General features: G+C 32.7%; 2 protein-coding genes and 1 pseudogene across 6 annotated transcripts; 2 read left to right on the forward strand and 1 right to left on the reverse strand.

Annotated features, from left to right (window-relative positions):
• Positions 1–12,009: 12,009 nt before the first annotated feature.
• On the forward strand, positions 12,010–13,329 carry LOC105424185 (uncharacterized). The gene is made up of 4 exons (XM_011634280.3): positions 12,010–12,418; positions 12,559–12,601; positions 12,698–12,910; positions 12,997–13,329. The coding sequence occupies exons 1-4, from the start codon at positions 12,410–12,412 to the stop codon at positions 13,152–13,154; spliced, it is 423 nt and encodes a 140-aa protein (XP_011632582.2). The 5' UTR covers positions 12,010–12,409; the 3' UTR covers positions 13,155–13,329.
• Positions 13,223–15,000, reverse strand: LOC148938026 (uncharacterized). Of its 5 annotated transcripts, none has more exons than XM_089073670.1 (6): positions 14,844–15,000; positions 14,639–14,765; positions 14,399–14,520; positions 13,911–14,032; positions 13,753–13,829; positions 13,223–13,524 (listed from the first exon to the last, which is right to left on the reverse strand). In XM_089073670.1, the coding sequence occupies exons 2-6, from the start codon at positions 14,763–14,765 to the stop codon at positions 13,376–13,378; spliced, it is 597 nt and encodes a 198-aa protein (XP_088929796.1). In that variant the 5' UTR covers positions 14,844–15,000; the 3' UTR covers positions 13,223–13,375. The 5 variants fall into 5 exon arrangements, with proteins under 5 accessions (XP_088929796.1, XP_088929800.1, XP_088929794.1 ...); XM_089073674.1 differs by having other exon boundaries at positions 14,639–14,781; positions 14,844–14,995; XM_089073668.1 differs by having other exon boundaries at positions 14,639–14,793; positions 14,844–14,970.
• A 5,735-nt stretch (positions 15,001–20,735) lies between these two features.
• LOC148938027 (ATP-dependent DNA helicase PIF1-like) lies at positions 20,736–22,856 on the forward strand (annotated as a pseudogene).
• Positions 22,857–23,276: the final 420 nt, after the last annotated feature.

Raw genomic sequence — 23,276 nt, forward strand, 5'->3', positions numbered from 1 at the left:
GAAAAACTCCAGCGAATGTCTGTAATACTATTCGATTTGCAAAGGTTGCGGACAGGTTATAAAAGCGACAAAAAGAAACACAAATGTGGCGTTTCTTTTTGTAAAATTTGCAGTTCGCAAAAACCGTTAAATCATCTTTGCTACATGCAATCTCTTTCTCATAAAGACAGATCTTCCGCTGTTGAGACGGAGATTCTCCTGTAATTACGAGAGAGAGTGAGCAGAATAACGCAGATGAGCGGGAACGCAAAAAGGGATGAACGGCATTCGTGTTTTATGATTTTGAGACGCGTCAAAATCAATCGTTTGAGGGAATCGATATAAAAATTCACATTCCGCCTTTCTGCGTCGCGCAACAGATTTGCGATTCGTGCGCGGGGATAAATAATTTGTCGATGCGTTGCGACTGGTGTGGAGTACGTGAATTTATTTTTCGGGAGAATTCTGTAAAACAATTTGTCGAATTTACAACACGCCCTACGAAACATTTTACTCGAATCATTTGTATAGCGCATAACGCGAAATCGTTCAACACACAGTTTATCCTCCGGTACATTGTTGAAAATTACTCCGGATTAGAACCTCGTATAATTTTGAATAATACAAAAATTATGGTCTTATCAGCATATTGTACGAAATTTATCAACAGTATTAATCATGCCTATGCGTTTGTCAGAATTAAACATATGTCGGTCCACTACCGGATGTTCGTTATTACTCGCCCGAAACAATGCAAACAGAGGAACGCGAACGTTTTCTTGCGTTTTCTTGGCACCCGAAAATGACAGAAAAAAAGTATTTGATTTTCAATGCGAAATACTTGAATATTGTTGCACTTTGACGTTGCACGACGTTGATATGCATAGTCTTCAGAAAAATATTCTTAGAGGAAACGTGTGCCCATTCGAAGAATGTACAACTATCGCTTCAACGTGTATGAGAATTTTTCGGAAAAACTTTTTGCGCGAAGGAGAAATAGGAATCATTCCATCAGGTGGATACAGATTTAAAGATAATCACGCAATCCGTGCAATGGCTAATTTTGAAGGAACGAAGATCGGTCATCGAATAATTCACGCGGGACATGGACGCGAGTATCGATTAGCGGAAAGCATGCTTGTCGATGGGTATTACGAATGTGAGAATGGAGGTGAGACGCAATGTCATGTCTTACAATTTCACGGATGCCCGTCTTGTTATCCAATAAATCGTGATAAAACGCTCGAGAATTTTAAAGATACAATTGACACGCGTTATGAACGAACGGTTGCAACGCTTTGGCGATTACGTCAGCAGGGATATATCCTAACGGAAAAATGGAAGTGCGTTTTTGACGAATGCGCGAAAATCGAGAGAAAATGAAAATTTTTTGAAAATCACCCTGTGGTACAAATCTCGCCTTTCGATCCTGGTGATGCATTTTTTGACGGACGCACCGGCAATATCGTGACTCGATACGAAGTTTCGGGTATCGAGAAAATACGTTACGTAAATGTATGTTCTCTGTACCCCTACATACTCAAGACTGGAGTTTTTTCAATCGGTCATCCAGACTTTTATGTAGGCGAGGAATGCAATAGTTTAATTGAAATTATGCCAAATTTTAATTTCAGTCCAGTCGAGGGTCTCATACGTTGTCGAGTACTCTCCCCGCGTGATCTTTTCCATCCGGTACTGCCGTATCGCGTACGCGGTAAATTATTATTCGCTCTTTGTCGTACATGCTGTGAAACATTTTCTCGCGATGCGTGCACTCACGACGATTCTGCGGAGCGTGAGTTCAAGAGCACATGGGTGTCTTGTGAATTACGCAAAGCAATCAAAAAAGAATATCTCGTGACGCGGATAGATAAGATTTGACAATACAAATCCACGCGATATAATCCTGAAATGCGACAAGATGGATTGTTTGACGGGTATATCAACCTTTTTACAATTAAGACAAGAGGCGAGTGGATGGCCGAACGAGTGCGAGAACGACGATGTTGCTAAAGAACGTTACCTGAGGGAGTACGAAGCAACCGAAGATATCATTCTTCTTGATAAAAATAACATCGTACGTAATTCCAGCTTACGTCACCAAACTCTGTCTCAATTCGTTTTGGGGAAAATTCGGCCAGCGAAGTAACTTGCCGAATACGGAAATAATAAGAACTCCTCAACGTTCCGCCGAATTGTTGTCAAGTCCAAAATACGAGATAATCGGTATATTGTCCGTTAACGAGGATGCAATATATGTTTCATGACGGTTAAAAAGCGAAGCGGTGGTATCTTCACCAATAACTAATGTGATAGCGGCGTATATGACGGCACAGGCGTGTTTAAAATTATATGAATATTTGGAAAAATTAGACTGGCACGTATTATATTATGATATAGATTCTTGTATATATATATGAGCAAGGATGATCGAGTACGAACCACATACAGGTAATTTTTTGGATGATATGACTGACGAACTCGAGAGTTATGGATGTGGTAGCTTCATTGTTTGTATCTGGTGCATCGAAATTTTACGCGTACGTGATACGTATACCGGACGGACGCAAATATGAAACATGTAAGATAAAGGGGATCAAATTAAATTTTGAAAACTCACGGCTGCTTAATTTTAACAGTATTTATAATTTATTATTAAATGGGGAAAAAGAGGAGAGAGAAGAGATAAATGTGTGATCTAAAGCAATTCGTCGCACTGTGTTTCACAAGATAATAACGCGAAATGAAGTAAAAACATGTGCTCCAGTTTTATTAAAACGTAGATTTATCGACAATCGCTTTCTTATCTATACGGTTTTACGTGATATAATATTTACTTAAAATTAAGTTAGATTAAGACTCGGATTTTCCCCGTTCTCATGCAAATGTAAATATGTATACCAAATAAATATATATTTGTAAAAATTAAGTAAAATGTAAATTTATTTTATTTTAGTTATTAAATTAAATTAAATTAAAATAATTAAATTAAAAATTAAATTTAAAAGAAAAATGTAATTCGAAAATGTTTATTATTCGAAGTTTTGATTAGAAAACTTTTATAAAATTGAAAATGTGAATTTGTGTTTACTTTTAGTTATTAAGAGAAAATATAATAAAAATGTTTATTTTTCTAATTGTAAGAAAAAGTAATAATAATCCTTTTATAAAATTAAATTTTTTAAACTCCCAATTTTTTGTCACATTACTATAACTTTCTTTTAAAATTAATTTTTTACACAGAAAAAATTTTGAATTTTCGTTGAAGAATAAAATACTTTGTAAAAGAAAAAAGTATAAATTTTTACGTCCGCAACTATTCAATCACTTTTTCTGCAAGTTTCTCCGACTTGAATTAGCTTTCGACGAACACGCGTATAAACTCATTAGCGTCGGTGAACGCTCGCACGAGCGTATGAGCGAAGCTTGTCGCGGTCGAGTATGAGCTTGTTACGCGAAGATGCTGGCGCGAGTACAGTCGCGGAGAGTACTCGCCTTCCGCGAGTAAGTTAATCTTAAAAATCTCTCTGAGAACAAATCAAGAATCTCAAATGACTCATCCCATGTTTATTAAACTAAGTTTAACGCAAGATGTTCATTTCGCGAAATGTGTGCTGGAAACGTTCATGGATGTCGATCGTGTGCGGACCGACGGGATGCGGGAAAACAATCTTTGTAAAGAGATTTCTTCATCATTTATCCGTTATGTCAGATGTCTGTTTTGAGAGAATTTTGTTTTATTACGCTGAGTAACAGGATGCTTATCAGCAGCTTCAATACGAAATTTGAGATTCCGCAATCGAATTTCACAAGGGATTACCACATCCGGAAAATTATTCTAACGATCCATCCCGTGCGAAATTAATAATAATTGACGATCTTATGAGGGAATCGTCCTCGAGCGAAGCGATCGTAGATCTGTTTACCAAGGGAAGTCTTCATAAGAATCTCAGAATTCTCATCACGCAAAATCTTTTTCATCAGGGACGTGGATAACGCGATATATTTCTCAATGCGAATTACTTTGTGGTTTTCAAAAATCCATGAGATCGCGCGCAACTTTATCATTTCGCTCGTCAAGTCTATCCGAACGATCCGAAGTTCTTTAAGGAAGCGTATCACGATGTCACGTCTCAATTTCACGGATATTTATTGTTCGATCTGAAACAATCGACTCCGACGAGTATCGTTTTCGCACGTGCATATTTTCCAGCGAACTACGTACGTTTACGTACCGCGCAGATCTTTTTCCGGAAGTTTCGTATAAAAGTATCGTACTCGCAGTCTTTTGCGACGTCGTGCAACTTCCTCGCGATGAAGAAGAGAACGTCTTCGGTTAATGCGAGAAAAATCAGAACGTTCGATCAGTAAGAAAAATATCTGTCTTCTCAAAGCGCTATGTTATTTGAACAAAAATTAGCGCGTCTCTTTCTTAGGCGGACGAAAAATTCGTTCATTGTATCTGCGAGTGCGTTTTCAATACTTACAAGAATAATGTTCCGCTCGAACGTGCTGAAAAAAATCGTCTAAACAAGTATAAAACAACTTTGCGTCGCATAGCGAGAAAAGTCGATAATTGGAAAAGTAGAAAGGCTATTACTACAGCGAGGCGGATTTTTACCGTATCTCATCGGACCTATACTATCGTTCCTATTTTCGAAAATTATCGGTGGATAGTTAGAGAGAGAGAGAGAGAGAGAGAGAGAGAGAGAGAGAGAGAGAAACAGGTAAACTGAATTATAGAAAGAAGATGGTCTTGATTTCCACGAAAAATCTCGAAAGAATGCAGCACCACCTCCAACAACATTAGCAATCGATAATAGACCCGAGGGAAAACTCCATGCGACAGAATTCGGAGACGATACATGGAGAAAATTTAAATTCCGTACAAACACCCAGACCGATTTTGTCACGATTCGATTCCGATATGAGCAGGATTCTTAATTCACCTACTCCCCGCGATGTAAATGAGAAATGGAAATTGTATAAAGAAATACTTCAGCAATATCTCCATTTTGATAAATTGCAAAAGGAAGATTCGACGCGTAACGCCGTTGATGAGAACAATTCAGATGCGCAGGAGGGAGACGTAGCGGAACTGGCGTGCGAATCACAAAGCAAACTTTCTCATCTTGACGAGTATGTAAGTAATATACTACGGGTCGACTCTTTGCGTAGGCTTGAACGGCAAAGCGTCGAAAAAATATTAGAAAATGTGCCAAAAAGTTTTCGTGCCAAGGCGCATTTACTTTTGAAACATTTAATTGATAAAGCAGTACCCGTGAGAATTACTTGAGACAAAGAAGGAATTATGACTATCGACGGTAACATTATAAAAGAGTCAAATGTCACGGAAATGATAAACGATGCGATGCGAAAAACTATGAAAACAATAGGAAGAGATCAGTTTGTGCGATTACTGAATACGACAAACACCCCAGCTGTACTCGTAGGAAATAAAGAATTGTTAGCAACCACATTTGTCGAGATATTATCACTACCACGACCGAGTTCCAAAAGTACCGAGAAAACTTTCAACGACAATGACGATGAGGAAGAGACTACGACGCACGAGAAAGGGATAAAACCGCAAGTGAAGAAGAGTGAGCGAACTGCGCATTGTTTTATTCGCTTCGTTTTCGTAAAGCCGATACCCCTATAACGTTTATGAAAGATTCTCCACAGACGAAAAGAGACGTTTACTCGATTGGTGTGAATTGAAATGACCGGGCTTGAAAATTTGTACTACGATCCAGCGCATTATGCGGGGTATTTGGCAACGGATAACTTGTCGCGTGCAGCTAAACCAAATTTCTCTTGTAAAGAAGTATAAAAAAGTTCTGAGCTTTTTTTTATAAAATTTAATCTTTATTCAAAAACAAACAAAAAAAATATTAATCAGCGAAATATTCCCCGTTTGCATCAACGACCTTTTGCCATCTTTCGGGTAGCTTGCGAATTCCTTGACGATAGAAGCTTACCGGCTTCGAAGCGATAAAGTCATCAATGCATTTTCGTATCTCTTCAAATCTCATGAAATGTGTATTAGCCAAATGATGCTGCAGCGACCGGAATAGGTAATCGGAAGGCGCCATGTCTGGGCTATACGCCGCGTGCGGGAGAAGTTCCCAGCCTAACGCAAAGATATGATCCTGAGTCGCTTTCGCAACATGTGGTCGAGCATTGTCATGAAGCAAGATCACTTTACGACGTCCTTGGCCAGTAAATGGCCTTTTTTCTTCTAATGCATCGCTCAAATTAGTCAATTGTTGTTGGTAGCGGTCTGCCGTAGTTGTTTCACCCGGTTGTAACTCGTAATACAACACACCTTTCCAATCCCACCAGATACAGAGCAAAACTTTCTTGGCGTGGATATTGGGCTTTGGCGTCAAAAGGTTGACCAGGGTCAACCCATGATTTTCTACATTTAGGGTTATTATAAAGAATCTACTTTTCATCGCCTGTAATGATTTTGTGCAAAAAATCTTTTTTCCGGAACTTTGAAAGCAAAGTGAGTGCAGTGTCACGCCGACGATTTTTGTTGTCTTCGGACAATTCATGCGGAACCCATCTGCCTTCCTTCTGAACCTTTCCCATCGTATGTAAACGTACGGAAATGGTTTGCTGCGTAACGTCAAGCTGTTCTGCAAGCTCCTTTTCAGTTTGCGCAGAGTTTATATCCAGCAGTGCTTGCAATTCGTCCGTTTCAATCTTTTGAGGGCGTCCAGCACGCGGTTTATTTTCAAGACTGAAATCTCCTTGGCGAAACTTTTGATACCATCTTTTACATGTAGTATGACTTACAGCGTTCTCTCCATATGCAGCATAAATCATTACAGTGGCTTCAGCAGCATTTTTCTTCAGATGAAACGCGAAGTGGATGGAAAATCGAATATGCTCTTTTGTTATTGCCATCGTGAACACTACTGATTTTTGAGATTATGTGCATCAAATGCCAAACCGTATGGCATTTTAGAAGGCCAAATATCAACACTTTAAAACCGCAAAAGGGCGGAAAGATATATAAAATTTAAATTGTTATTTTGGTTGTATAAAATCTAAAGCTCAGAATTTTTTTGTACATCTAATATAACTGAAATATATAAATTTTACATATATTATAAAAATATTCTTATAAGAATAAATATAAACAAATGTTCTAATAAATATAAAAAATAAAAATATATATATTTTGAAAAATATTAAAAATATAAAAATAAAAACATTTTTAGATTTCTATGACAATGAATTTTTTATTGCCTGCCTTTATTTGTAATAATGAAGTGTTATTAAAATATAAGTAATTCCAAAATTTATATCAGTCGATTATCACATTAATTGCTTCAATATAGTTACTTTCTACTAATGGCAATGAGTGGAATAATTAATCTTAAATACTGACAGATTTTTTACAATTACAATTTTATAATATTTAAATTATATTGCTTTTTCATATAATAAGGATTTTGCATTCTTAGAGATAATTTGAAAAATTCATTTTGCTTATACCTATGTAATAAACGGTTTCATTTTAATCATGATTGTTTATTCTAATATATAAGCGTAATCAATTTACATCAGGTTACATTATTTCAAGTATCAAGCTACACTCGTATTACATGTGACAAGCAATATGATAATGCGACATATTGTAGAATAATAATTGGAAAAAATGTATAAGTATTTTTTCAATAATTTCACTGATTATTTTAATTTAGAATCAAATTATATTAAAGCAACTGTGATATTCAATTAGAATAAGTTCTGGATTTAAATTCTAAAATTTCTGACGTTTCAATAAATAAATAAATTCTTGGTTCACGTTTACTAAGGATTTCCATAATATTCCGTTTATATTTGTTGGAAAACTCGATAACGTTCTGTTGATGTTCACCATACAGTTTGACAACGATCCATTTACATTTAACAATCATTTTCCTCACACTTGCCAAAAAATTCTATTATGTTTTGTTAACATTTTTTTAACGTTTAGTTGTCGCTTGCTTTAAGTTTCGAGGTCCCAATTTTCGCCTCTTATAAATTTCTCTTACACTTCTATTATTTTCCCTTTACACTAGATTTACTCTTCAAATAATACCTTATTAACGCTCGCTTAACGCTTTATTTTTACCAGGGTTTTAGTGGATAAGATATACTCGAATTTCTTCCCCTGCCACCGCTATTTACTTTTCATTTCTATTTCTCCGAAAGCATAACGAAAAATAGTTTTGCTTTAGACGCGAACGTCGGGCAAAACAGATTGAAAGTGCATTCTATGCATCATGGATATAGTTATCGATATACAAAGTTTCCGCGACGCTGAGGGGAAGTTTATACCGAAGGAAGTGGCGGTTGTCGCTGTTAACGAAGCATTCATAAGCCACTGCATTATTGCCTCCATATCTATTTGTCGAATTACTCGAAAAATATAGACGAGAAAACAACTGGCTCTCTCAAAACTTCCACGAAATTGAGTGGTTTGACGGAACAATCAAATCCACACATTTCACGGCGGAACTACGTGAATGCACGGCAAGCGCGTTACATATACACCAGAGGTCGAGAGAAGGTACATTATTTGCAAAACACACTCGCGAGAAATGTATATAATCTAGAGGAAATCTCTCCCGCATTCAAAAACCTGTCGGAAGGCGAAGAGCATGAATTACGTTGCAATAATCACGGGTTTTATTGAAATTCCGACAAATTTCATTGCGCGTTACGCAATGCAAATTGAGATACTGGATGCAATTGAAAGAAGGGAATTGCGATATCAGCAGATAATTCTTTTATCGATGAAAGCTCCAAGTGATACAAAAAGCGGGGTTTTTACGATAAAACAAAATTTCCTGAATCTCGTTACGTGGAGAAATAAGAGATTAGAAACAGAACAAGCGAGGTGCAAACAAATAAAAGTGGAGAAAGAAAATCTATGCATGAAAAAAAGGAAGCTCCTACCGTACAATCCTCGCAAGAAGATAAAAATATAACGACACCGACGAGCCAGGAAACAACTCAAAAATCATTTCTCTTTGCGAAAGATGAATTCGCTTGAAATCTCTATGAGCGTTGTATCATCTCAGTGTCGGACGTGTGTGTATCCTGCCGACAGAATCCCGAGGGTGTGAACGAAGTCGATGACCATCGTCGCAAACACCGATAATCACGATCGTTCTGGATTGCTTTCTACATAGATAAGAATGGAGAAGGCACGTATTTCGATAGCTACGGATTACCTTGGATTCCAGATTCAATTTACGACTTCGACGAAATTCTACTACTCATAAATGGAACATCATACGATTACAGGGTACATTTTTTCAGACTTGTGGATAATATTGCTGCGTATTTCTTTATTATTTGTCTCGCAGTTATAAGCTTAAACAGTTTCTCAAAATAGTCAGCGAAGATTACAAAGATAATGATAGGCCAATCATATAATTATTTCGTAAAATCTTTCTTCATGGAAAAAGGAAATGCGAAAAATCTCATGTAACGTATTGTCATATACAAACTTGTACTTTTAAGAATAATTAAATATTAAAGAAACACTATTATGAATTGGTATAATATGTATAATATAACAAAACTTAATTTTTTTGTAACATAAATTCCAATCTTTGTCCATTTTACTTCCCTTTTCTGCCGATCTAAAATCAATCTTAGCTACATAACTCCAAGAAATATCTAATCATTTTTCAAATATTTTTCGTTTGTTTGCCATAGAATTAAGGAAAATAACCTTCCTAGTGTATAATTCCATGTTAGAAAAATCTAGAGTTTTGAAAGATATTGAAAGATATCTATTAGATTCGGAAAAAATTAACGGAGACCGACTGGATTTGAACTCGGGATCCCTCGTTTACCAACCCACTTAGTCTGCACTACCACGACGGCTCCTCTCTGTTAGCTGTTTATATTCCGAATCTCTTTTTATGACCGCTTACGGTCGTCTAATTCTTACAGCTCGGCCATTCTGGCATTACATTCGTCCCAAATGTACCGAGTCTTCATCTACCGGAATTTTACCCGAAACTTAGAGCTTCCCGAATTCGTTCACTTTTTTGAACGATCGACATTGGAGTACTTTTACTCCACGACTTTTTCCGTTCACTTTTGAACGATCAACACGATATTGGAGTATTTTAACTCCTCGACTTGGTTCATTTCGAACAACACACAAACGACACTCATAAAATCGACTGAATTCTCCCTGTCAGGTAACATGGGCTGAATCCTCTCTGAGGTAACATGGGCTGAATCCCACTTCTGAGATTGAAAGATATCTATTAGATTCGGAAAAAATTAACGAAGACCGACTGGATTTGAACTCGGGATCCCTCGTCTACCAATCCGACACTTAGTCTGCACGACCACGACGGTTCCTCTCTGTTAGCTGTTTATATTCCGAATCTCTTTTTATGACCGCTTACGATCGTCTAATTCTTACAATATCTACAAAATTTTTTCAACATGTTTGTCATAAGGTAAAAGCCTCGTATAACTCCAAATTTGTCGTCATCAGAAACTTCTAGTGCGAACCTGTCTGTTCCTGTTTTCCTCTTCCAAATACCATACGACTTGGTAAATAATTCTAACGGTTATTACATTCCGAAAACCTCTCGTCTTCAAGACATTTATACATTTTCTCCATACAAAATGTCAAACAACTCGAGAAATTTATTTAAATTTGCTAGCGATGAGGCGCCGAGAAACCTTTCGTATAAATATATATCTTATTTGTAGCCATTCCGCGTTATGTTTATGAATCTCTATATTTTTTTAATATTTAATATTTATTCCTATTCTATTTCTTCTATTATGTGCAGGGCCTAATTGTAATTTAAAATAAAATAATTTGCTCATATCTAATACCAATGTACAATTTGAGAAATGTATTATCCGCAATGTCAAATAGATCTTTGTATTCCTTAATCTTTTCCTTATTATATTTAAATTTTTTTGGTGATATCTATTCCTATCTTTTTCATTTTCTTCCATCAGCAACATAATAATGAAATCCATTATTTTTAATATTAATCGATGTTTAGGACTATCGTCCTAAAACTCTAATACGATGCAAACTCAAATTACAAATACGACACAATTTTACTGAATTCGACATTCAAAAACTTGTAGAGCAATGTTACGTGAAAAATCGCATTTTCACTATGATGAAAATTAACCAATTAAGTCAGAGCTCGCCTTTTTACTTTAGGTTTTGTTAGTGTCGGTCCACAATAAGTATTTAATCTTTAAGTCGTAAGAAATTGACCAATCATAGTAGATTATTCTTTTCATATTCGATTATAATTGGTCAATTTCTTACTTCTCAAAGCTTAAATCCCTATAGTAAGAGTCTGGACAAAGTTTCTAATTTAACAAAATATAGTAGACATAACGAACATATATAGATATATTAATTGTATGACCAGTGATATATATATTATACATAATATATACTGTTAAGATAAATACCATAAACAAATAAAATAAAGACTTACAATGTTATAAAAAATATAAAATATATAAAATATAAATATTATAATGAAATGTCATAAAAATTAATTTCTAACCTTTAATACTGTATTCTATGTTCATTACAAATTACATGAATTTTGTAGAAATGCCTGGTTGCTGCATGCCTAATTGTTTTAATTCTACGATTAAAAAATAAGGTTTTTAGTGGTAAAACTATAGCTATTATTAATGTTATTATTAAGGTTATTATTAATTAATATTTATTTTTTACATAGACTAGTATTCTTTATATTTTTATATATAAATAAAACTGTTGAAAATTAATTTATTTTTTATATTATTTCATTCGTACTACTTGAATAATACCACGCGTAAAGTATAAATTGAAGACATTTTATTAGTTCCATCATTTTGTCAACACCAATAGGATGGAAGACAATTCTATCCGGACTCTTATTATAGGGACTTTAGGTTTTGTGATACATAATCGACCCCTTGCCCAGTGAAAAACGCCATGACTCTTTCCCCCACTATCCTGGGTTCTCCAGAGTTGATAGAGTTTTGGAACGCAGCCATATATACGATGCAAGATGTAGGCTACAGTCAATATAACACTACAAATGCTTCAAAGTGCTTGATTGTCCAATTAAACCAAAGAATTTTACTAATGCACCAATCAAAAAATGCATCAAAGCATTTGTAGCAAGCCTTTGACTGTACCCGTAATTTAATGACAACGATAATTTTTACTTACAAACCGAAAATTTTGAATTTTGATATACTAGCTATTTATCCTCAAGAGAATAATACGTATAAAAGCGAGAATATATTTATTTATTCTTTTAATCGCTCTTCTCGAACTACGGTGTGCAAGTCATAGTATGGATAAAGTATTCGATGATGTTTAAGAATTCCGTTAAAAAACTTTGAATATTCGAAAAAAAAAAAAATGACAGAGGTAAGTTAAATATACAGTCGATCTCTCGATTGGTAAAATTATTTTATATGTTATTAGAAACATTCTGCAGCGAATGAAGATTATTGTCTCTTTCATCTTGTCTTACACTTTGCTTGTGCTTTCATCTCAGTTTATTTTAGGTACAGAGTGACAACTGCATATACAATTCCATAATTATGTATTGTAAGTGAGTTTATTTTATACAGCATATTGTAAATATATTTTATTTTGTATTACATAATCACACAAGGTGAGCTAAGAATTAATGTTTAATTTCAGATGAAGAACGAGCTAAAAAATACCAATCATTTTTACATCATCCCAACGTTCGTATATATATCCTCAAATTTAAGGAGCAATTCACTCATAATCCTTTTCTACAAGTGGCTATCTTTATTGCAATAGTATCACTATTGATACCTATCTTCTTGTTTATTGTATTTGCTATTATTACTGCTGTATTTGCATTTGTTGGTTTTGTGATGGTTCAAGGTAAGAGATGATATATTTGTTTCTTAAATTGTGAAAAATTTCATATTTTAATTCATATTTTAATAGATTATACATTGTGTTTTCAGTGATAGTATTGATTATTGGTGCAAGTATTTTAAGTTGCGTACTTTTCTGCATTGCAAATATTCTTATAATGGTAGGGTTATTTATTCTTTTCTTCTACTATACATTATATTATACGAATCATGCTTTTAATCGTTTGATTAATGCTAAAATTCAATAATCATATAAAGATCTGGACAAATTAATAATTCTAAGAATAAAAAAGAACGAATGGAAATTAAGAAATAATTTTTTGTTATGGAGCACAAGTTTATTACAAATGAATGTATGTCATACTTGAATGTATGTAAATCAAATATGTACAAATATTTATTTTAAAAAAATTTAAAAATTAAGATTATTTTTTTTTTTAATCGTATGAATTTCATCCAAATATGAAGTTTAGGTTAGGTGGAATGTTGGTTCGAGATTTTCCTTGTCTCCACTGATAGATAAATATATCTCATGCCACAGAGAGTCAAATAATTTGTCATTAGTCTCTTGACTTTTGTGACAAAAGTGATGAATATAATCACGTTTGTTTGAAACATCTATGTTTAGAATTAAAGATCACTTCTTGGTAAAACAAAGCAACAAACCATTACATATGATTAAAATCATGCTCAATATACTTATATTTGTTGCGACGATTTGTTACTTCATTAGTTATATTTATATAGTTTTATATATATATATATATATATATATATATAAAATCTAAATTACTTACATAGTTACTTAATATTACTTACATATACATGTAAATTAAAAAAGGATACAACCTTTAATATCATGCTTTATGGTTTCATAATCCCATTGTATTTTCGTTAAATCCTTGTATAATTTCAATTTTTTCCTATAAAGCAAATATGATAATAGTATAAATAGTTTGATAGAAAAGTTAAGATATCTTAATACATCATAATGATACACATACTTTCCTTGTTCTAGCAATCGCTCATCATGCAAATTTGGTTTAAAAGACTTCATGCTATTACATTTCTCTTCCAACTGTTTGATCTCTTGCAACAGTTGTTTTTTCTCTACTTCTAATTCTTTCTGTTAAATAAGATTCAATATTAGAATATTTTAATTATATGATAAAAAAATAAAGACTTTGCACAATGGAGAAAATAATAATAAATATTAAATTTTGGAAATGAAAATTCAAAATAAAGCGTAATGCATAATAAAAGTAAATATAAAATATTTACTAGCCATATCTTATATTTATTTATATCCATTGTGCATTACATTTAATTTCTATTGCAAATTTTTATTTCCAAAATGTAATATCTATTCCTAACATCTCAATTGTATATAGGGTCTAATGTATATGCTCTATGTATATATTAAATATATATATATATAATATATATCAAATGCATACACTAAAATAAATAAATAATCTTTATTAGAACTTACTAAATAACCCTTTTCATTTGATAACTCATTATTTTTTTGTTCTAAAGTTTGAGTCTCCATACATATTATCTCTTTAATTGTAGCCAATTTTGCCATTGATTCCTCAATTTTAGTTTCATCCTCTAAAAACATTAAGATATATTATCTTATTTCATGAGAACTTTAAAGCAACAAGAAATAGCTTATTTCTTTTTCAAAATTTATTTTCTTCAAATTAAATTATTCGCATTCTAAATTTACTATTGAGTTGTTGACTTTTCTTGATTTCACCCACGATTTCAGCATTGGACTGCAACAACTGTTTAAGCGTCGTCGTATCTGTTTCCACAAGTTTTGTCCTCAGCGATTCTATCCAGTTGCTCTCCATCTTATATGAAACTTATCTAATATTAAATCTAAATCTCGCGTCAAAATATAAAATCTTTTTGACATTTGTAGAACTTACGTTATAAAATTCGAATCACCAACCATAGGATCGACAATTTCCGACATAAACTATTTATTCTTCGTGAGAGAGTATCGAGATGGAGTTACGAAGAACAAGTTGGATAGAGACACTACAATTAGAGACTGGTCACGAAAAAACAACTTTTGATTGGTCCGCCATTTTTTAGCTATTTCCACTTATTTTCAAATACATTAACTACATTAATCTTAAATTGTAATATTATACTTTAAAAACATAAGTGTTTTAAAGGTAATAAAATGTGTACATTTATAAAACTTTATTTTACATAATTATATTACCAATTTATTAATATATTTCTTTTAATTTTAACGATTTTAAATTTATTATTTATTAAATTTATTATTTTACTATTTATTTATTTATTTATCTTTTTTTTCGCTATTTATCTTTTTCAACACAAGAGCAAAAATTAATATAATACTATTATACTACTGTTACACTATAATATTTTTAACTTTTTGATACACAATTGTCAAAATTCTCTATGAAATCAATACAATGACAGCTATTCACAAAGTTAGCGCAGCGAGAGAACCCATCGAAAAATCTAAATTAGAAAAATCGAAATCTAAATTATCTTGAAAGTACCCGAATGCCAATGTGATTTAACGATGACCTATACCAGCCTGATCAACCATTTTATAAGAATATTAGTTACTTATCTGATATTTATCCCTTCTTCATTTGCCTTTCCTTATTTTTCTTTTTCATCTTTATTTTTCTTTCACAATATATTTACAGTTAGAAAATACTTATTATTTTATATATGCACATGACATATGCATATATATATATATATATATGTGTCAAAAAAGCTTCCGCAACTAACAGATTATTATTTACACGCCAATTCACAGAAATTAAATTGTGTTGTTTAGGAATTTTTGTCATTATCAATTTTATCCCCTCTTTTTTTATAGAAATTGTCATGTAATCAATAGTTACTACATTTACACGGCGACGTTAAACCGATTTAGTAACAACCACAGTTAGTGATTTCCTGCATTTAATTGGAGCACATTTTTAGATTTAAAAAAAACACCAATCGAACTCAAGATTTTACTAACTACGGTTGTTACTACAGTTTAACGTCACCGTGTAAACGTAGTAAGTGAGTGGCCAGATCATAAACCTTATATATAGATATGGACTGGCAATTGCTATAATTTCTGCATAAGAAACAGTGTTTGCGGGAGATTAGACAGAGAGAGATGTACTTTTTGATACTTCTTTCTCTTAAGATGTCCGGAAATATGTATTGCGCATGAGTTCGAAGCATATGGCGGATTAATATAATAATATGATATCAAAAACAATAAATGTTGATGAAGAGTAAAGAATGAAAAACTTCATATCAAACATATAAAATGCAATAAAAAAAAAAAATATATATATATATATATATATATATATATATAAGAAAAGTGAAAAAACATATTAGATAAAATTTTTAGATTAATTTGTGGAAAGAGTTTTAAAATAAACGATATGTAATTCTACATTGAAGTTTTTATTTTTTATGATAATTCTGTAAAATAATAAAAAAAGAGTAAAATAAGAATTGCAATATTTAATGAATCATGCATGGCATACTTACTGCATACTTAAATTTTAGTTTTATATATAGTTTCTAATGTTGTTTTATTTTATATACATGATACACAATACACTCGTTTTTTAAATAATGAAATTATAAAAGAATAATTTTCTTTTTAAAAATGCAAGTTTTTGGAAAAATATGATAGTTATAATTATTTTGAACAATAAATGTTTTAAGACTAATAATAAATGGTTTTCTATAAATAGGCAGTTCGTGTCGTTTATACTTATTGCACTTAAGCTTTTTGTTTTTTTTTCCATTGCTCACAAATATATCTATTTTACTTTAAATATTGAAAATTCTAAGCAACGCGAACCTAATGTTCTAATGTAATAAAATCTGTTAAAAAAGTGGATAATAGAATGTAAATTTTTTTTTAATTTCAAATGAAACAAATGAAACTTTTTTTCTAAGAATTATTATATATTAAGAATATAATAATTGAATTGAATTTATAATTTAAAGCTCTTAAAATTTATAAAATTTATTTATTTATTTATAAAATAAAAAAATTTCACAAATGCTTCTACAATTATTAAAGTATGCTTAATATATGTTAAAGTATGTTTAATATATTTTACAATAAGGTCTGCTTCATTATTATTTACGAATGAAAAGAAACATTATTTTCTGGAGAATAACTCACTCTGCAAATAATATACTTTCGAACCATTATTTCTTTTATATTCTGCAAATAACGTACAAATAACCTCAAACTTTCCTTTAACTTGCATAAGTATATACTAATAAGAATACATTAATGTATAGTATATGTCAAGCATGCACAAAACATATTTCCGGACACTTAGAAAAAGAGAGACGCTTCTCTCTCCAACCTCCCGCGGACATAATCATATCTGTATTACTAGTCCATACATATAAGATCTATGGGTTCTGGTTCTGGACTCTGGAGATTCTGGTTTAGGGACTCTATAAATACCTAATTTCAGTCGGATTTCAATACTCAACTGTAGAGATATTACAATCAGAGATTAGCCATGATTTTGATCCGCCAATCAGAGACTCTGATCCGCCATGTTTTGGCTAAATCCTACGAGAAAGAAATATACACCATCTCATTCTAACCAATAGCAATATTTTTTACTTTGCATGTGCATTGATTAAGTGTATTGTGCATGTGTATTAAACACGTGAAAAGCGTGATAATATATTATTAAATAATAGAGATACTAAAATTGCAAAATATAGTCATAAATTAATTAATTGTGATAAATCAATATAAAAAATGAGTGGATGTTCATTTTTTTACTTAAATTTTATTTTATACTGTAATAAAGTTTGTTTATAATAATAAATATGTTTATAATAAATATGTATAATAATCCTTTCTAAAAAAAGACGACATCGATACTTGCATCTCTCGAAATTTCTTCGAAGTTTGTTGTTGATGCTTTTCCGCGATGGGTTCTCTCGCTGCGCTAACTTTGTGAATAGCTGTCATTGTATTGATTTCACAGAGAATCATTTTGACAATTGTGTATCAAAAAGTTAAAAATATTATAGTGTAACAGTAGTATAATAATATTATATTAATATTTACTCTTGTTGAAAAAGATAAATAGCGAAAAAAAAGATAAATAAATAAATAAATAGTAAAATAATAAATTTAATAAATAATAAATTTAAAATCGTTAAAATTAAAAGAAATATATTAATAAATTGGTAATATATAATTATGTAAAATAAAGTTTTATAAATATACACATTTTATTACCTTTAAAACGCTTATGTTTTTAAAGTAATAATATAATATTACAATTTAAGATTAATGTAATTAATGTATTTGAAAATAAGTGAGAACCGCCAAAAGATGGCGGACTAATCAAAAGCTTTTTTGTGACTATAGACATTTATATTATACACTAGACCGCTAACTCCTCTACTGAGCCTAAAAGTTGATTCCAAAACTTATGTAATGTACTTATATAATGGCTGCGTTCAGCAGAGAAAGCAGATCAGTGAGCACTCAGTGATTTTTCAATATGATTGCCTTTAGATTTTCATTGAATGTAAGTGTAGAAATCAATCATAATCAAGAGACACGGGTGGTGTCTCGATGCCAAGTTCACGCGCAGTGAAATTTGCGTAGAACGGCGCCCGTGGCTTTATTTACGCGAGACCCCGGGATGAACTCGGTTTATATTTTCATATCTTGGTCTATATTTTCATATCTCAGCAATGACTGCATTGATTAAGTTTTAATTATGCTTAATCGAGTATCAAATTATTAAAAAAAGTGTTTTTATTTTTTTTCCGTGTTCTACAAACTGAGATATCGCGACGCAATCGTGACGCAAAGTTCAAATTGGTAAATTTAAGAAACGTCCTGATCGTCATCGTGACTCTCCTTTTTCTGTCGCAAGAGGCATTAATGAATGTCTCTGTATGACAGCTCTTGTAGCGCTCATTTTTTTTATTTGATATATCTTTGACAGATGTCCTTCGTGTGAAGTTGTATGTATTAATAAAAAAGAAGATATAACATGAAGATATAACATCTCATATAATAGTAAGTAATATTGTAATATTGTAAGTAATAATATATAATACATTGAAGAAATAGAATAAGAAATAGAAATAGAAATAGAAATAGAATTAGATTTTTACAACAAATTATTACATTAAACATAAATTAATTAAATATAAATATAAATTAAATAAATATTAATTAAATAAATATAATTAAAACGGTCTCGCTTTCCCGCGCGGAGAGCGGTCAGTCGGTTGCCAGGAGGGGAAGCGAGGACGTTGGAGACAGAAAGTTGTTATTAAGTTGTTAGGCGATAATTATAAGAAATAACGATGCTTTATTCAACTAACAGTGGTGCGATGGAATGCACCGAATCTTCGCGTAAATGTTCGTGGCCGTGGACGGGCGAGACGGCGATCGGCGCGCGGATAGCGCGTGAATACAAAATGAGATATCGCTCTGGCGGTCGGCGCGATACTGGTCGCGGCGCGTAGTTCGGTGGCACGGGGCGCGCGCGGCGGCGGCGGTGTCGCACGTATTCGTCGCGGACCTTTAAATCGGCGTTGATTGAAACGTGCACGCGTGTCGCGGGTGTTGTCGCGAGGGTGGATATTCGTGAGGTTGTCGGATCGTTTAGATCGGAGAACGGGTGTGCCCGTTCCCTGCCGAGAGGGCTCGGCTGACGGGGGCGCCCCTCGTCTGTCTGCGTGAATGCCGAGTGAACTCGGCCAGCCGGGGAGAGCCCCAGCTGTGTGCGGAGAAGAAAGTGGCGGTGCCGAGTGTACTCGGCCGATCAGAGTGTACCTTGGTGCTCGGAGAGGTGGTATCGGGGAGAACCCCGATGCCCGGCGGAGGAATCTCGGAAACGGCGGAGTCGGATCGAGCGAACTCGATGCGCTGGGCAGACCCCAGCAACTCTCGGCTTGCCGTGCGAGATACGGAGACGGCTTTCGGCCAGGCCAAGCGAACTTGGCGCGTTGAGGAGAGCCCCAACAAAACTCAGGCTTGCTACTAGTTTCGGATGCTCGCTTCCTTGAGTCGGGCTCTCGGAAAACGAGCTAGGAACAGGAGTCAACGAGGAATGCTTTCTTGTGGAGAGTGATGCCTTTTTATACCCGAGATCGACCTCGGTATTTTCGATCGGATCGGTCGGATTGGTCGATCTCGGGGTTAGCATCCCTCTCCCCAGGAGCGGAAAAAAAGGATCGGGTATAATTGGTTTTTTGGGGATTAGACGGAATAGGAGCGGGGGATGATTAAAGGTAGGAAAGGAATTCGGTGGAAAGGTAACGACGCGGTGCGGGGGTGGTTACGCGCTTATGGACGCGGTCATGGCGCGATGCGGGACACTCGCTCGGTTGCGTGGCGCGGCGTCGGTGCGGCGCGGGACGCGTTCACGTTCGGTGGTACGGTGTACATACATGTTTTCGTGGTGTTCTCCGACGCTTCGAAGTTCGCGTATTGACAGATTAAAAAAGGAGGCATTACTGCCTCTTGCGGCCACTGCCGCACTCCGCCTGGTGTTCGGCGGTCCCCGACGGATGGTCTGTCGGGGGAAAATCGGAGGAGGCCTGGAGCGGAGGGATGCGCTCCGTTACATAATAATAAATATAATAATTAATATTAATAAATATAAATATAAATATTAATTAAATATAAATATAAATTAATTAAATATAAAATATAAATTAAACATAAATAACATAAAAAAACATAACATAAAACATAAATTAATAATATATAACATAAAACAACATAAATAATATGTTATATGTTATATGTTGTATGTTGTAATTATATGTTATGTTATATGTTATATGTTAACAGCATTTGAAACTGCAAAACAGTTAGTTCAGAAATATCTAGATAATGAATTGTAAAAACAATAAGATGATCCAGAAAATGCAATAGGTGTGCAAAATATAGAGGTGGGTGAAGCTATGCAAGACTTTAAAGATCTTGGAGTTAAAATTAAAGAAGAGGATGTTTCTGAAATGATAATAAAATTAAACGCGGATCAAAAGAGAATATTTGATAGAGTTATTAACACTATTACATTAAATAAATCAGTATTACGATTATATGTTGCGGTGGTACTGGAAAAAAGTTTTCTAATTAAGGTTATTAAATGTTGGGTAAAACAAAATCTTAATAAAGAAACTGCTGTAGCAGTACCTACAGGTATTGCAGCATTTAATATAGACGATTTGATAATTCATAGATTGTTCCAATTACCTGTTGAACATGGTCATACTCCTAAATATAAACAATTATCTGATCATGTATTGAAAGTTCTACAAGTGAATTTAAATGATATTACACTTTTTATAATAGATGAAATATCAATGATATCTAATTTAATTTTAATGTATATACATCTTCGATTATCCGAAATATATGACACTACTGAATGTAATGATGGCTGGTTTGGTAGAAAATATTATATATTTACATATTCTTTTATTTGGAGATCTTCAATTATCTCCTGTACACAAAGATTTTGTTTTTGTTCATTGAAAGAAAAAAATTGATAAATATATTAGCACTTTAGGAACCATTAATTTGTGGACTACATTATTTGAATATGATGAATTGACAATTAATATGCGACAGCAAGGAGATATGGCTTATCATGAATTGTTATGGCGTATTCGTATTGGTTTATTGACAAATTCAAATCACGAGATTCTTCAAAATAGAAAAATATTCTTTACGAATACTTCTTTTAATTCAAGATTGGATGAAATATGTAATTTTATTTCAATTTATCAGTTGACACTGTGTGTTTACTTCCTACTTGTCATATGTGTGATATTTTAAATACTGCAATGTTGAATCGTATTAATTCAAAAGAAATATTATTAATTGCTGAAGACACGATTGTGTTCCATACATAAAAAAGAAAGTATTGAAAGTATTATCGAAAAATGATGATGATACTAGAACATATATTAGATATACTAGAACAGCTGGACTTTCGAAATAAATTATTATTAAAGTTGGAGCAAAAGTAATGATAAGATGTAATATTGATGCTAGTTTGGGACTGATAAATGGTACAATCGTGAAAGTAATATCAATTGTTCAAGATATAAATACTGAATATGTAAAAAAGATCGAATTTTTATTACCTACAGGTTCAGAATATTTGATTGAAAGAGTCAGCGTTAAATTTCAAATGATGGATAGACGTTATCAGAAAACAATTTCCATTATCATTGAGTTATGGAATCACTATTTATAAAAGCCAAGGATTAAGTTTATAAAATGCTATTATGGACATTGGTAATTCTGTATTTAATGCAGGATAAGTTTATATTGCTTGTTACGAGTAACATCTAGAGAAGGTTTGTATTTAATTAATTATGATCCCTCATCTGTAAAAACCAGCGAAGATGCAATTATTGAATATAATCGATTAAAATAAATATATAAATCAGAAGCGAAATTGATTACTATTTCACAACAAAAATATACTAAAAAAGATACTTATGGACATTATCAAAAGTTATTTCTTCTGTTCAAGAATCATATGAAACGGTTCAAAAAAATACTGTTTGGGTAATACATGGTTTCCAAAATAAGGATAAAGTTTCATCTTACGCAAATGCAATTTTGCAATGTCTTTTGCATTTAAATGTTATTAGAAAACAAATATTTGAGTGTGATAAATTAAATGTTTTAGTATATTAATGAATCGATATGAAAACGGAATATCTAATTTAAATACATTTACAGTACGACAAGCTTTAGGAAGTAATTTTTCTAGCTGTATAAAAGATGCATCTGAATGTCTCATAACTATCTGTGAAAAATATTATATAAAAAATCTAATTAAGCATCAAATACGTTCCACTATACGGTGCAAAACTTGTGATAATACAATTATTATTACTAATGATAATATTCTTATTTCAATTCCCATTACTAATTTAAAGAAAGACAGTTACGATCTTAATGATTTATTAAATATTACTTTTTCGAGATGGTATTCTCATGACTTATGTAAAAATTGTACAGGGAAAGATACAATATTTTTAAAAAAATTAACATTAACACGAGAAATACTTATCATTTATTTATAATTATTTTCAGAACAAAATGGTAAATTAATAAAAATAGATCAATTTAATTTGCGTGCAGTACCAACAATTATAATATCAGTAGGGGACAATTTTATAATGAATGCCATTTTTCATCATGGATCATCTATTGAAGATGGTCATTATACAAGTATATGTAGAGATGAAACGACTAATGGATGGATTGATAATGTGCAAATTAACAAGAAAAAATAGCCTAGAGGAGCAAAAAATGT

This window comes from Pogonomyrmex barbatus, unplaced genomic scaffold (genome assembly GCF_055798465.1).
Source record: "Pogonomyrmex barbatus isolate J1 unplaced genomic scaffold, ASM5579846v1 scaffold1, whole genome shotgun sequence".
Lineage (NCBI taxonomy): Eukaryota > Metazoa > Arthropoda > Insecta > Hymenoptera > Formicidae > Pogonomyrmex > Pogonomyrmex barbatus.

Coding starts and splice junctions, on each gene's coding strand:
- LOC105424185 (XM_011634280.3), top strand. Junction 12,602..12,697: donor CAATTCCATAATTATGTATT/GTAAGTGAGTTT, acceptor GTTTAATTTCAG/ATGAAGAACGAGCTAAAAAA. Junction 12,911..12,996: donor TGGTTTTGTGATGGTTCAAG/GTAAGAGATGAT, acceptor TTGTGTTTTCAG/TGATAGTATTGATTATTGGT.
- LOC148938026 (XM_089073670.1), bottom strand. CDS start 14,765: ATGGAGAGCAACTGGATAGAATCGCTGAGGACAAAACTTGTGGAAACA. Junction 14,033..14,398: donor CAAATGAAAAGGGTTATTTA/GTAAGTTCTAAT, acceptor CTTATTTAACAG/AAAGAATTAGAAGTAGAGAA. Junction 13,830..13,910: donor CGATTGCTAGAACAAGGAAA/GTATGTGTATCA, acceptor TTTGCTTTATAG/GAAAAAATTGAAATTATACA.